The 16,046-nt window shown below is 50.7% G+C and overlaps 1 protein-coding gene and 1 pseudogene across 2 annotated transcripts in view; both read left to right on the top strand.

Annotated features, from left to right (window-relative positions):
* The window catches only part of BCL7A (BAF chromatin remodeling complex subunit BCL7A), a 30,966-nt gene that overhangs the window by 4,817 nt on the left and 10,103 nt on the right, over positions 1-16,046 (top strand). For both annotated transcript variants that reach the window (XM_065904884.1, XM_065904885.1), the window contains 3 exons: positions 3,400-3,481; positions 7,587-7,683; positions 13,258-13,425. In XM_065904884.1, the coding sequence (XP_065760956.1) occupies positions 3,400-3,481; positions 7,587-7,683; positions 13,258-13,425 (347 nt within the window). The remainder of the gene's footprint in view (positions 1-3,399; positions 3,482-7,586; positions 7,684-13,257; positions 13,426-16,046) is intronic.
* Positions 11,531-11,711, top strand: LOC136146217 (U2 spliceosomal RNA; annotated as a pseudogene).

Here is a 16,046-nt window from a genome sequence, read left to right on the forward strand (position 1 = left end):
GGCCGCGAGTTCTAGGGTGATGGGTTTGGAGGTGGTGGTAGGAACTCTTAGCTGCTCCCAAGGCATTGCCGAGCCTCTGGCTTGATGACACACCCAGCACTCCGTGGACGTGTCTACGAAGTGCCGGGTTCTCCCTCAGCATCTCACCCCTGAACTCCAGGGCCTGTCTCTCCCTGGGTGGCTGCTGGCCGGACTGCAGACTATGGTGAGAGTCTCAGCACTCTTCCGTCTGACCCCTGGCCCCTCAGTGCCTATACCTAGAAATGCAACTGAAGAACAGTTTCTAATGCCTGGAGTGAGTTGGGAACTGGGGCCAAGGGAGGTACCAGAACCCGGCTCAGAACCTGCGGGGCCCGTAACCTCCCTGGAAAGCACCTGCGACTTGCCACGTTCATCTCGGCTCACTTGCGGCCTGCGAAGCCCGGGTCTGGCACCCTCTGTACCCTGAGAGGTGTCCTGTGTATTACCAGTCAGTTACTTTTTTTTCTATTTTAAACACAGTCAAGCCTTGGATCTGCTGACCTACCAAGGTCTGGGCAGAGGAAGCCAGCTTGTGAGCAGTGAGTGCCTGTGGCCCTTTGGGTGGGATTGGAGCAGTCTGTGCCTCTTTGTCCAGCTTCTGTCGCTGATGAGCTCTGTGGAGTCATTTCTTAGTTTTTTCATGGGAGACAGAATGCCAGGGACCACAGCCCACATCCAACCCCAGTTCTGCTGTTGGACTAGCTGCATGACCATGAACTAGCGGTATAACTTCTTTGGGCCTCCAGTTTCCTCATCTGTAAAGCAGGATGACAATAGTCCCCCTCTCATAGGCCTTTGTAAATAAAGCATTTGGCATGAAGTAAGCCCTCAGCACACAATGGCTATTGTGATGGCTGCTTTGTCACTGAGGTTGTTTCTTGGAATGTCTCTGTCCCTTCCAGGCACCTTCTGATTATTCAGAATGGAGATGGGGAAAGACCGGGGTTGTGGGTCATCTATCCTGCCTCCAGGAGGTAGGGGACAGGTGGATGGTGACTTAGGTACCTGCCTTTATTTAATTCTCTCAAGGCTAAGAGGGACAGGGATGGGGGCACGGGGAGCTACTTCAGAAAGCAGTGTGGCAGGGAGGTGTGAACACTGGGGAGGATGACTCCACCTCCCTCAACCTCAGTTTCTTTATCAGACAGGAAAGGTGATTATTTTATTTACTGTCACCAGAGATTATGGGAAAATTAGAGCAAGTGTGTATAGTGCTTATCACACAGGAGGCACTAGAAACAGTCACAGGAGAATTGTTATTGTTGTTGTTGAGTCGCCCAGTTGTGTCCGACTCTGTGACCTCATGAACTGCAGCAGGCCAGGCCTCCCCGTCCCTCACCATCTCCCAAAGTTTGCCCAAGTTCATGTCCATTGCATCGGTGATGTCATTCAGCCATCTCATCCTTTGACCATCTCTTCTCCCTCTGCCCTCAGTCTTTCCCAGCATCAGGGCTGTTTCCAGTGAGTCGACTCTTCACATCAGATGACCAAACCAAAACACTGGAGCTTCAGCTTCAGCATCAGTCCTTCCAATGAGTATTCAGAGTTGATCTCCCTTAAGATTGACTGGTTTGATCTCCTTGAAGTCTCCAAGGGACTTTCAGAGGTCTTCTGCACAGAAGAATAAATGCTGATAAAAGCCAGGCCCTAGGGACTTCCCAGGCAGTCCACTGGTTAGGATTCAGTGCTTCCACTGCAGGGGGTTAGGATTTGACTCCTGGTTGGGGAACTAAAGATCCCACATGCCTTGAGGTGCAGCCAAAAAAAAAAAAAAAAAGGCAGTCCTTCGCTTCCTCCAGCAGGGGACTTTGGGAACCACGCAGGCACAGTTTGGGGTGTGGAAGTGTCTGTGGGTTTGGTTAGCTGGGCCCCCAGAAGCCTCAATGGTGGATTGGTGCCAGGTGGTGGGAATGTGTCCCTTTAGCTCATGAGGGCTACTTTCCATTGGAGGGGAGGATCCAAGGCCCAGGTCTTAGCAGGGAGGCCAGACAAGGTGCCCACAGCTTAATTCTCAGCTCTGGTGCAAACCCTGTCGCTAAAATTGCTGAGGTCTCCTGGCTGCCATGCCACCTGCAGCGGGTGTGTGTCTGGCCCCGACGTCATCTCATGGGGCCCTTGAATCAGCTGATTTCCTTCGTGTGACCTCCCACGTCTCTGAGACGGCAGAGCCTGGTGCTGGGAATGTGGACTCCAGAGCCCCAGCAACCTGGTTGGAATCCCAGCCTTTCTTCTGGGGGGACTTTCCCTGAGCCTCGATTTCCTCAGGCATGTGGTCTCTGGTTGTCACCGCTAGTGCTGGGGCAGGAAGCTGCAGGACCTGACTTGTAGGCTGCGCGAGGTCGGGACCGAGCTTGGGAGGCTGGGGTGATAACTAGAGGAGGAAGATGATGCTTGGAGCAGAGAGTGGTCATTATCATCATCACCTTTGGTGAAAACCAGTCACCCACTTTCCTTCCCACGGCTTGTGGTTTACTTCTCGCTTTCAACCTGCCTTTGACAGCCGTGCCCCAGGTGTTTAGGAGGCAGCCGAGGGTGGGTCAGGTGCGGCGGTGCAGACATTAGAAGCTGAGGCCCATCTCTGAGTACAGGGTCTCGGAGCAGTCTCCCACCTGGCTGCTGCCCTCTGCCCGGGCTGTGCTTCCTGTCGCCGCCCCTGAGTATCAGCGTCTGGGGGCCGAGGCCACTGGGCATCCAGGTTTGCCCCAGCGCTCTGTTCCCCTTGGCTGATCTACCTGGAGCTCGCCCGGAAGAGCTTGGGGTGGTTACTCAGGCTGTCTGCTCCTGCCTCCCTTCCCAGGACCTCAGAAAACTTGCCTAAAGGGCAGGGTGAGCCCTTGGATGCCCTTGGTGAAGACCCTCCCACCCCTTCCCTACCCCCACTGGAGGAAATGCCCTGTTCGTCCGATGCTCTCTCTGCTGCCTAGAGGGGCTCGGGTGGCCCAGTTCGCTTGTTCCATGGGGGTGAGAGGAACCTGGGGCCCGATTCCCTTCATCCGGAGGAATCACCTCTGTGGCAGTGACCCTCCCCCACTCCCATCTTACCAAGCACTTCTACCCAGGTACAAGAGAGCTGTCCACATGCTTTGTCTCCCGAAATCTTTGTGGCCGCCTGCAGAGCTTGACAACCCCACACAGTCCAACAGATGGGGAAACTGAGACTCTGGCTGGTGAAGTGACTTGCCCGGGATGGCGGGGGGCAGCCAATGCTGGGATTCAAACCCGCGTCTGTGTGATCTGGAGACGTCCTCTCTGCCCTGCCCGGGGTGGTCAGTGTGTCTCAGCTGCTCCAAGGGCGTGTGGCCCGTGACCCCCCACCAGCGTGAGCAGGGGTCCACCCCAGAAGCCCCCTGGTAACGGGTTCTTCCTCATCCTCTGCAGGGAGAAGAAGTGGGTGACTGTGGGCGACACATCCCTGCGAATCTACAAGTGGGTCCCCGTGACGGAGCCAAAGGTTGACGATGTGAGTATGGGGGCTGGTCCCCTGGAGTGGGGGCTGCCCATCCATGCTCCCTTGCACCATGAGGACAGGGGACTGGCTGTCCACTGCCACCCTCCATGTGGGGACCCGGGGGCAGGGCACTTGGAAAGCAGAAGGACCCACCTTGGGGCTGGAGAGGCTCTTGGGTCTACCCCTCCCCCATAGTCCAGCCCTAGTTTGGCCCTCAGAGAGGTGGGGAGTGTCCCCTGCAAGTCGCCTCTTCCGACTGAGAGCCCCACGATTTGCCAGTGGGGACACACTTTAGCACCAAGGTGTCCCCTCCCTTAGACTGAGCACCATGGTTTTGGGGTGGGCATGGTGGTAGCTGCAGACGGGCAGGCCCTCCCCCGTCATCGCAGGGCCATTCCTGGCCCCTGACCATCTCTCTGTCAGACATTACTTTGTGGAGTTGAGCTCTGTATCCACTCTGTACAAGGAAAGACACAGGCTCAGGGAGGCAAAGCCATTCCCGAGAGTCACGCAGCAACTGTCAGATCTGCCTGACTCCAAAGCGTGTACTCTCTACTCTTGGAGAGCCTTCTGGGGGTGCTGGTGAAGGGTGACCCCAGAGTGGTGCAGAGGAACCTGGGCCGTTGTTAAGGAGAGGGTTCCAGGCGGAACGGTGACTACGACCACTAGGGGGAGCCCTGGTGTCTGTGCCTAATCTTCAGTTCAGTCCAATTGCTCAGTCCTGTCTGACTCTGCGACCCCATGGACTGCAGCATGTCAGGCTTCCCTGTCCATCACCAACTCCCGAAGCCTACTCAAATTCATGTCCATCGCGTCAGTGATGCCATCCAACCATCTCATCCTCTGTTGTCCCCTTCTCCCGCCTTCAGTCTTTCCCAGCATCAGGGTCTTTTCCAATGAGTCAGTTCTTCACATCAGATGGCCAAGGTGTTACAGTTTCAGCTTCAGCACCAGTCCTTCCAATGAACATTCAGGACTGATTTCTTAGGATGGACTGGTTGGATCTCCTTGCAGTCCACGGGACTCTCAAGTGTCTTCTCCAACACCACGGTTCAAAAGCATCAATTCTTTGGCGCTCAGCTTTCTCTGTAGTCCACCTCTCATATCCATACATGACTGCTGGAAAAACCATAGCTCTGACTAGACAGACCTTTTTTGGCAAAGTAATGTCTCTGCTTTTTAATATGCTGTCCTAATCTTAGAGAGGGATTGATGGATGGCTGGCCCACATCACAGATAGTTTTGCAGCTCTGCGGCTCCCAGGCCAGTTACCCTCAAAGACCCCCAGGTCAGCTACTCTCATTCCCAGTCAAAATCCAGAATGGTCCCACCATCAAGCCTGCCTGTGGGCTGTTCCTTCTGCCTGGAGTGCCGTCCCTACTCATGCAAGGGTGGCTCACACTGACCTACGTGCTTCCAGTCGTGACAGTAGGCATGATTGGTAGGTTACTAGGGGCCATAAGGAGGGGCAGGGAATTCCCTGGCGGTCCAGTGGTTAGGACTCAGTGCTTCCACTACCTAGGACACAGGTTCGATCCTTTGGTTGGGAAACTAAGATCCCACATGCCACGTGGCTTGGCCAAAAGAAAAAGCAGGGCAAAGCCTCCCTCCGCCATTTCCAGTGACCTGCCCCACAAGTCTGGGGTCTCCAGGCAGGGCTGAAGTGCCGTTCTTGACCCTTTGATCATGTGTTGGCCCCTAGGCGAGTCGACACTGGGCTGAGATGGTGGTGGTATGTCGTCCCCTCTGGTCCTGGCCTGGCTCATGGAGCCAGGAGGCTCCAACATAGACCATCACGGCCTTCGGTGTGGGCCGTTCTGGAGGGAGAGCAGAGTGCGGCCAGCCTCCTGGAAGGCAGCTTCTGGCTCCTGCCCATGTCTGTGCCTTGCACATCATTAGGTGTTGTATAAACGCTGGTTGCATTTGAGAAGATGTGGTCCCTGCTCTCAAGGAATTTATAATCTCGTTGGGGGAAGATAATTATAGAATAGCATGAAACAGACATCAGGGAAGCGCCAAATGGATTGTGATCAAGGAGAAAACGTAATCAATGGGGTGTCAGGAAGGACAGGGAAGCCCAGGGCTGGACAGAGACCTCCAGCTGTGGAGTTGGACAGGCTAGCCTCAATTAACCTGCGATGCCAGACAGGTGACCCCACCTTGCTGGGTCTTAGTCCCCTCTTTTGTGCACTGGAGCATTACTATCCAGCTCCTGGGGTTTTCTGCAACAGAGCAAAGGCAGTGTATCATATGGGAAGAACTTAGCTCAGCGTGGCTGTGCAGACAGTGCTTAGATGCTAATTTGCTGTCATCTCTGAGCCGAGATGTACAATATTCCTGCCCGCTCCCTCTCGGGTGATGGGTCCCACACCTGGCTGAGCACTTGATCCCCTGGGAGTCTCGACAAAATGCAGGTTCCTGGGTGCTACCCCGGACAGCTAAATCTGCATCTCTGATGGTGGTGGCCGGGAATCTGCATTGGAAAAGGACGACTTTTCATGTTTTTAAATGCCCCTTAATGGCATGGTTACATCATTTTTTTTCTTCAGAATATTCTTGAAAATTTTATTCTCTTAAATGGGTAAAACATGTTACAAAATTCAAATGTTACTTATAAACCCTTAAAAAAAAACCAAAAAACTAAGACAATTCACCTGCATAAAATTCACTCTTTTAAATTGTGCCAGCCAATGTTGGTATGTTCACAGTGCTGCAACCATCAACTTTGTAATTCCAGAATGTTTTCATTACCCCATAAAAAATAAAACTCAAACTCGCCTGAAGATTCTGGAGTCTACTATCTGTCTCTGTAGGTTTGCATATCCTTTAAATGTTACTTTATTTTTTTAGTAGCCTTATCTTTTTACAGATTTATTTATTTATTTATTTGGCTGTACTGGGTCTTAGTTGCAGCACGTGGGATCTAGTTCCTTGACCAGGGGACAAACCCTGGCCTGCCGACTTGGGAGCTCAGAATCCCAGTCACTGGACCACCAGGGAAGTCCCTAGTATTATCTTTTTGTAAATCTGCATCCCATCAACATGAGTACCTCCGACCCGACCCACCTCTCTTCCTTGGAGACAACCAGTGTTCATTTATCCTTCCAGGGAGCGTGTGCATGCACACACACATACACACACACACACACTCACGTTCCTTAATGCTCTGCCTTTACTGCCAATGGCAGCATTCTGTTCATGTGTTCTGTGTCTTTTATACATCTCGGGGATACCAGAATATTTTAAGATGTGGCTATTTCTGCGGCTCTTTCTGTGTTTGCACAGGAAGAGCTGCCCTGGCGTCTGTAATCAGCGCATCCCGTTGCATTGAATGAATGTCCTGTACTTTGTTTAACAAGTCTTTTTCCAGTGGATACAGTTAACTTGTTTCCAACACAGTCCCACATGGAACATCCCTGGTGGTCCAGTGGCTAAGAGTCCATGCTCCCAATGCAGGGGGCCCAGGTTCAATCCCTGGTCAGGGAACTAGATCCCACATGCTGCAACCAAAGATCCCGCATGCCATAACTAAGACCTGGTGCAGCCAAATAAATAAGTTTTTTTTTTCTTTTTTAATGGAACCACATACAGAGATCATCCCCTTCACCTTTGCTTCCTCACTGGGCTTTCCCTCCTCACCTGGTCTCCAGAGTTGGTTCGGAAGTCAGCTGACTGTCTTTAAGGAAGGCAGTGTCTGGGGCCTGAAAATAGTAGAAATGCATGAGTAGAAATGCACGAGCTGCCTTTTCCATCTCTCACCTGGCATCCCTGTACCAGCTTTGGGCTGAGTAACCACGGCCTTTTCACCAGGGGAAATTCCCACCAGTCAGGGTGTTTGCAGGCCTGCGGGGTAGCCCCTACAAGCAAGGTGGCATTACCCCCAGTGTCGCCAGCCCACCCATAGGAACATCCCCTCTACAGGGCTCCTTGATCCCAAAGCAAGGGGACCCCCTCATGGGACATGTTCAAAGGCAGGCCAGTGGAGCCCTCCAGAGACTTGGGGACTCCAAGATGAATCCTCGGAATAAAATACTCATCCCATTCCCCAGGGTCTCACTCGTGCGTGCACACACGCATAATTCAGTGACTTGGTTTCTGCCTCACTTTTCTCCTCCAGAAAAATAAGAACAAGAAGAAGGGCAAAGATGAGAAGTGTGGCTCAGAGGTGACCACCCCGGAGAACAGCTCCTCCCCGGGAATGATGGACATGCATGGTGAGCTTCCCGCGGCCGCCGGCTGGGCCCGTCCCCTGCCTGGAGCGCTCGGCTGTGTTTTTGTTTTACCAGCAGGTTTGTTCACATTCCAGGCCAGGGGTAGGAGGGCTGGGCAGGCTAGGCAGGACCAGGAGGCCTCTGTGCCAAGGAAGAGGCTCATCGGAGGAGAAGCAGCTTCTTTTCCCAGAGCAACAAGCCAAGAATCATAAAATGAGCCAGAGTGGGACTTCCCTGGTGGTCCAGGGACACCACACTCCCAGTGTAGGGGGCCCAGGTTCAATCCCTGGTCAGGGAACTTGATCCCACATGCTACAACTAAGACCTGGTACAGCTAAATAAGTAAATATTTTTAAAAACTGAACCAGAAATATTAAATAAGACCTCCTTCTCACCCAGTGACACAAACCTCACAGGAGATGTTCTGTGAGTCCCATGTGCCCAGGAAGTTTTTTGGAGTAACTATCTCTTTTCCTCCTGGGCCTGACATATCATATAAATGACTCTTTGTTTCCCATTTCCTATTTTGCTTGGGCTACTGGGAAGCTCTAACTGGATTTCTGACTTCATGTGAATCATTCTGGGACCCTGGGACCCGCCCTTCTACATTGACAGTCTAATTTCCTTTACTGTCATATTTCAAAAGTTGTAACCAGTGTTCCATTGATCAGATCCAGGCTGGAGACATGCTTTAGCCCAGCAGTCCCCAACATTTTTGGCACCAGGGACTGGTTTCGTGGAAGACAGTTTTTCCACGGACCAGGGGGAATCAGACAATGGGAAGTGGTTGTAAATACAGAATGAAGTTTTGCTCATTCGTCTGCCACTCCTCTCCTGCTGTGCAACCCCAGACGGGTATTGGTTCATGGCCCGGGGGTTGGGGACCCCTGCTTTAACCAGTCTGCAGTTGTTTTGACACTGCTGGTAATTTTTTTTTTCTTTTAACCTTTTTATCTGAGAGGAAAGGCACAGATCATGAGTGTATGGCTCCATGAAATGTTCACAAACTACATACCTCTTTGTAACCGGCCCAAATCAAGACAGAAGGTTGGGACTTCTCTGGTGGCCTAGTAACTAAGACTTTGTCCTCCCAGTGTAATGGACCCAGGTTTGATCCCTGGTCAGGGAACTAGATCCCACATGCTACAACTAAAGATCTAAGGAGATCTGAGTGCCAACAACAAAAACCAAACACAGCCAAATAAATAAAAATGAATTTTTTTTTTTAAAAAAAGAAGGTTCCCAGCAATCCACATGGTGTCCCCTCCTGGCCGTCCCCACCCCATCAAGGAGAACCACCACCTGACCTCTAACCGCAGAGATTTGAACTGGAAGTGGCTAAAAAATTGAGTTTCTGATATTTATAAACTATCAGAGACCTGTTTTTCTCCCTTACTCTGAGGAATTGGATCTCCCAGTCCTTGGGCATGTGCATCCTGGAGGCCACATCCCTTTGGAGCAGAAGTAGCCACCCCTGCGGGGAGAGCCGGCCCCACAAGGCCCGCCAGGCTCACCTCCTGTTTTGTCCCGTGCCTGCCCCACTGGTCTCGGAGCTCCCAGCGCTCACCATTCTCCGTCTCCTTCCCAGTTTCTGTCTTTTGTCCTTCTGACCAGCCGAGTGTTCTTTTTGCACAGCACAGTGGTGTTAGATAAATCAACAAATAAATCAAAAGGGAATATTGGCTGGAGCTAGTTCCTAACCCTCCGGGCCCAGGGCTGTCTTAACTCTGAAGGAAGGGAGGCTGGCAGACTTCCCCATTTGCACAAACTGACTAGTCTGGAAAACAGTCACAAGCTCCGAGGGCAAGGATTCTTGCTGGTTGCCAAACTGGCTTCAGAAAAGCTCAGGGGGGTATTTGCTGACAGTTAATGTATCAAGAAAGTCACACACACACACGCACGCACGCACGCACGCACACCTATACCTCAACTGGCCATACAGTCATAATCAAGATTCATTTCATTTTCACACACACACACACACACACACACGCACACCTATACCTCAACTGGCCATACAGTCATAATCAAGATTCATTTCATTTTCACACACACACACACACACACACACACGCACACCTATACCTCAACTGGCCATACAGTCATAATCAAGATTCATTTCATTTTCTCACACACACACACACACACCCGTACCTCAACTATAATCAAGATGCATTTCATTTTCAAAAACAGCTTTTTGGGGACTTCCCTGGTGGTCCAGTGGCTAAGACCCTGCACTCCCAAAGCAGGAGGCCCAGGTGCGGTGCTGGTTAGGGAACTAGATCTCATATGCCACAAATAAGACCAGGCACAGCCAAATAAATATGAAAAAACAAAGAAATAGGTATTTGAGTGGGTGCATACCCTGTCTCCCAGGTGCTGGTCAGCATCCCACTCTGGGTACCAAGGGGAACCCTGGCCTGGCTTGGTTTCAGTTCATTCATAGAATTACAGGTGAGAACCTTTAGAGCAGAGAGCCAGATCCCACCTGAATTCTAATGTGACTCTCCTAGGATCGCCCCTAGATGATCATGAGCCAGTTATTGAACATGTAGCCTTGGGTTTGTCTGTTTTCAACCTGTCACACAGGGATGGTAATACCTACTTCACAAGGTCATTATGAGTATTAAATGAGACAGTCCCTTAAAGGCCTGGGCGTGTCAGTAGCTAACATTTGAGAAGTCGTCACAGTGTGCCAAGCAAGCACCTCCCTAAGCCCATTTGAGGCATCACCTTACTCAATCCTGGTAGTGAGCCTCTTTTGTGCAGAAACCAAGGCTCAAGAAGGTGAAGTAACTTGCCCAGAGTTAGGAAGTTCATCAGTGTTAGTGCTGGCATCCGAGGTCCTTTGGAGAATTCAAGTTTATGTCCACTAGCCCAGACTTAACACCCCAGAAAAATCCAGAATGCTGAGCAACCCAGGTCCCTGACTCAGAAACCATGCTCACTTTCCATTTTAGTACCTGTACAGCCAAGAAAGACCCAAGTCTGACCACAGGTCATGGAAGCCTGAAAGCTCAGGGAAAGTTGTGGGCCTGGTTAGAATTATCTGGAATGCTCCAGGCAGGCGGATGGACCTGGGAGGAAGTGAGGGGACAGAGCTTCTGCATCCAGCTGTTTATAACAAGTCTCCAGGATCCACCTGGGGTCAGCCCAAGCATCAGGGTCATGCCGTTACCAGGTTACCAGGCTAGGATCAGGGCAGCTGGCTCGTTAAACATGAGTGCTCACTGTCCTTAATCAGCATGACCCCATACAAGCACCCACAGGTTGTGCCTTTGCGCTCTGTGCTTCTCACACACACTCCCGTAATATATCTTGGCATAGGGAGGGGCTTTAGATTTTTCTTGAAACGTAAACCAGGGGGAGTTTACATCTTTTTTTTTAAGTCCCAGAATTCACAAGAGGGTGCTTTTGTGTAATGAGTGCCCCAGAGTACACTTAAAATAAGGTGCAATTTACCAAGTCAGGGCTGCAGGGCTGCCTGGGGCTGCCTCGCCAGGGGGAAACAGAGGAAAGGCTCGGGGCTGGGGGTTGGGCAGACCAGCACGAGCAAGGGCTCTGCCGCCGAGACTCAGTTTCCCCACCTGGGAGGTTTCTGAGATTAAACAGGGTGACTGTGGATGCCCTGGCCTAGTGCTCAGCGTGTAGTCGGTGCCCCGGAGGTGTGAATGTGCTTGCTTCTCCTCTCTCCTCTCCCCCTCTCTCTCTCTGTCTGTTTCTCTCTCTCTCATTTTTACAAAAATGGCTTTGGTCCCAGTGCACAGCATGGCCCAGAAAAGCTGGGTAAAGCTGTAGTAATATTTTTTAAATGATCACGTGGGTATCTGTAGGTTAAAATGACTCTCTGATCGCTTCTCGGCCTGTTGGCTAAAACGAAGTGTGGTATCTGTTCTTAGCAGTTTAATATCTCTATCCGAGGACAGTGTAGTACATGGATCTTTGGAGGAAGGCACTGGGCTAGCAACTTGCTCTGTCCGCTCCACACATCAGCCTGGTATTGCCATTCCTCCAAGAACGGTACTCCCGCTCGGGGAATAGCTCAGTATGAAAAGACAGATTGTGGGGAATTCCCTAGCAGACCAGTGACTAGAACTCTGAGCTTTCACTGCCGAGGGTCCAGGTTCAATTCCTGGTCAGGGAACTAAGATCCCACAAGCCATGTGGTGCAGCAAAATAAAGAAAGAAAAGAAAATGACTCTTTGTGCCCAAGAAAGGGGTCCAGGGCAAGCAGGTATGTGCCTCCATGACCCCCAGCTCCACACCTAGTGACCTTTTTGCCCAATGAACTTTCTTCCCTTTTTCCTTTTTAGTATGAAAAGAATGTCATAATAGAGAACAATAGAGAGAATAGTTTGATCAAATCCGTATGCCTACCCACATAGATTTTCATAATATGATGCCACATTTGCCTCACCTATTTTTTAAATGTGTTAAGTTTTTTTTAATTGAAATACAATTTACAAGTTCAAAATTACACAGCCCTTGAGTATAAAATTCAGGGAATTGTGACAATTGCATGCAACCCTGCTAGATTTTAAAGTACATTTCCCCCACACCATGATACTTAAATCTGTACCTAAACACTTCAGCATGTGTCAGTGATAAATGACATTTCTGTCTACCCACTGTACCATTATCACTCCTAACAATTCCTTACTTTGAAGCTCCAGACTGTATTCAATTCCCCAGTTGTCCCCAAATGTCTCTCGGACCTGGTGCATTCAAAACAGGACCCAGATAAATCCCACATGTCATGTTTAGTTGTTAGGTCTCTTAAAGTTCTTTAATCTGTAATATGACAATGATCTGTCCCATTTCTCTTTTTTAAAAAATATTGACTGATTGATTTGGCTGTGTCCATTGCAGCATTCAGGATCTTTCAATACAGCAGGGTGCCTTAGTTGCTCCGAGGCATGTGGGGTCTTCTCCAACCAGGGATTGAACCCGATCCCCTACATTGCAAGGCTAATTCTTAACCACTGGACCACCAGGGAAGTACCCTCTTTCTTCTTCTTTTTTTTTTTAATGGTATTGACTTGTTGGCGAGCCTGGGACTGTTGTCCTGTAAAATATCCACTTTCTGTTATGAACTTGTTTCTCTTTCTCTCTGTCTCTCCCTTTAATTTTGTATCAAGTGCAATTGGTCCAGGGCTGGATCAGATCCCATGAAACAGTTTGGCGATGCTGCCTCTTGAGACCACGCTCCAGCCTCTGCATTGCTTCAGAGCCAGGCCCACGAGATACCTGGTTTCTTCACCCAGAATGAGACTCTCATGACCCCCAGAGATTTTCAGTGTGCTGGGCCACCGTCTGGCTGGTTGCCGCTAACAGAGACGTCCCTTTAGGGAGCCGGCATTGCAGGGGGCGGTCAAGCGAGCCTCCAGCCTGCGCAGGACACTTGGGGCCAGCCCTTGGTGGGCAGCTCAGAGGCCTCGGGAGGAAGCAGAGTCATCTCTCCAGGGAGAGCATCCTGAGGGTTTGTGGGCAGCAAGGCCTGGGGGCCTGAGCCCCCCACCCCTCTTTTCTCAGCAGCTGCAGCATTTCACGCTGTGATTCTGTTCCCTCCCCATGCAGATGATAACAGCAACCAGAGCTCCATCGCAGATGCCTCCCCCATCAAACAGGAGAACAGCAGCAACTCCAGCCCTGCTCCTGAGCCCAACTCAGCTGCGCCCGGCGATGGCACCGATGCCAAGGTGGACGAGGCCCAGGCCGATGGGAAGGAGCTCCCCGGGGCCGAAGGTACGTGCCCTCGAGGGTGGGGCTCAGAGAGACCTCTGTATGGCCAGCTTTCAGCCAGGCAGCTGGAAGGGACTTTAAGGAGGCCCCGCCGAGTGCTGGCCCCCAAAAGGTAACAGTAGAGAAAGGTAATGCCTAGAGCTCATATTGTTGTTGTTTAGAAGCTGTCTTGTCCGACTCTTTTCGACCCCATGGGCTGTAGCCTGCTAGTCTCCTCTGTCCATGGGATTTCCCAGTCAAGAATACTAGAGTGGGTTGCCATTTCCTTCTCCAAGGGATCTTCCCAACCGAGGGATTGGACCTGCACTGGCAGGCAGATTCTTTACCACTGAGCCACCAGGGAAGCCCTTTACATATGTATAGGTTTGTTTATTTTGAGATTTCTGGGTTCTCCATGTTTATTTCTTTATTTTGGGGGCCATGATGCATGGCATGTGGGATCTTAGTTTCCTGACCAGGGATCAAACTCATGCCCCTGCTTCAGAAACATGGAGTCTTAACCACTGGACCACCAGGGAAGTCCCTAGGTTCTCTTTAAATGAAAAATTTCCAATACACAGAAAAATTGAAAGAATAGTGTAATACTTTCCTGTATACTCACCAGTTGAATTCGTCAGTTGTTGATATTTAATGTTTGGGGTCTTTTGTTTTTTTTGTTGGAGGCTGCTGTTGTTTGAGGTTTTTTGTTTTGTTTTTGCTTTGCCTAAACATTTTTTTCTGGGGCCATTTGACGTTAAGTTGTAGACTTTATGACATTTTATCTCTAAACACTTCACTTTGTATCTTTTAAAAATAAGGGCATTCCCTTACATAATCACAGTGACCATTATTGCACCTCAGAAAATGAACAGTAGTTCCTGATTATCTAATACTGAGGTGTGTTTTGGAGCATGTTGATGGATGGTGCATGGGCCATGAGAGAGGGGACTCGAGAGTGACTCCTGGTGGAATGCCTGGAGGAATGGCCTTGCCGTCATCTGTGATGGAGAGAGGTGGAGGGGCAGGGCCGGCGGGTCTGGGGTGCCAGCAGATGCCTGAGCGCAGTCGGGGGTTCCAGGAAGAGGCCCGGGGTGATGTGCTCTTGCCTGGTGGGGCAAGGCTATTGGCTTCTCGGTGCTTGGGGAGGGCGTGCATCTCCTGGGGAGAAGGCCGTCCTGTGCTGGAGAGCTCCTTCATGCCTGGTGCCAGTCTCTTCCACACACTTCACTCGTTAGCCCCGTGAGAGGCTCCCTGCCCATCCTGGGTGACAGGCAGAGCCCAGTCCTACTCCAGACTCCCAAGAGCTCATGGGCAAGACAGGCATCGAAGCTGAGAATTACAGTCTACAGAGGTCGCAGGCAGACTAGATCCAGCATGTGGTGTGCAGGTGTGGCCCCAGAGCCCAGTGCTGTTTTTATTTTTAATTGGAACTTGATGGCGAAATTTAAAAATTGAGCAATCTCACTTAAAATAAGATCGATCTCCAGCTTCTCTTGAAAAGAGAAGCCTGCATTTCCATAGAGCTGCAACCAGCTAGAGCAGAGATGTGGCTGCCTCTCCAGGGAGGGCCCAGAGGACCTACATACTCCATTTACCACACTCCCCACCACACCCTATCATCTCCCCACCACTGAGGCCAAAGGCAGTTGTGTTTTACCCTGTGATCACTGCTGTTTTCCTTGTTATTGATTTAAAAGGAAAGTTAATATGTTTCTTGAACCTTTTTTTCTACTAAGAGAGAGCCTGAGGGGAAATGCACATGTCTTTGAGGAAGAAGAGAATATTCCTTTAGATTTTCTGTGCAAAGGTTATCTGAGTCTGAATTAAACAGCCCACCTGACTCATTCCTGACACTGCCTGGAACACAAGGGGTCTTGAGTTTGTGGTCAGATGCAATAAGGAAATGGAGCCTGGGGGCCTCTGGGAAGCCTTCCTGGAGGAGATGCTGTCTGACTTGGGCTTAAAGGATGAGCAGAGATAGGAGGGAACCAAGGAGTCCAGGCAGAAGGGACCACGGGGCAGCACCTGGGGAGGTCAGCGGAATGTGCCCATGTGCCAGGAGGATCTGAATTAGGATGCAGATTAAGGTGCCCTAACAGACCACCACTGCTGGGTCTGTTGTGTGGCCTTCTAGAGGTAGTCTGTACCTAGAAGCATCTACGTGAGATGATCACCTCCCGTTTTAGAACACTCTCACTTAACAGTCACCATGGAGATAGTTCCACGTTAAGACATACGGGTCTTTCTTATTCTCTTTACCAGCTTATCATTCAGAGCCATGACTGTACCATGATGTATTTAAATAGTCCCCGTGTTGGTGGGTCATTTGAGTTGCTTCTTCCTGCACCGATGGTGCTGAAAGGCATCTTGTGCTCACATCTCTTTGCATCTTTGCTCAGATGTGAATGAGTCTGGAGGATATGACCCTGGAGGGGGGCTACGGAGACAAAGGGCAGTGGACGTTTACAGTGTCTGTAGTGGCCTCCCCCTTTTCCACTCATGCCATGGGCAGAGTGGCTTCCCCAGGAGCATTCCGCCTGGGCTCTGTAGGTTTGTGGGCCAGGTGATTCTTTGCCGTGGGGGTGTCCTGTGCATCGTGGAGTGCTGAGAAACATCCCAGCGACTTCGGTGTAGCCTTCTCCGTG

This window comes from Muntiacus reevesi, chromosome 13, assembly GCF_963930625.1.
Source record: "Muntiacus reevesi chromosome 13, mMunRee1.1, whole genome shotgun sequence".
Classification (NCBI taxonomy): domain Eukaryota; kingdom Metazoa; phylum Chordata; class Mammalia; order Artiodactyla; family Cervidae; genus Muntiacus; species Muntiacus reevesi.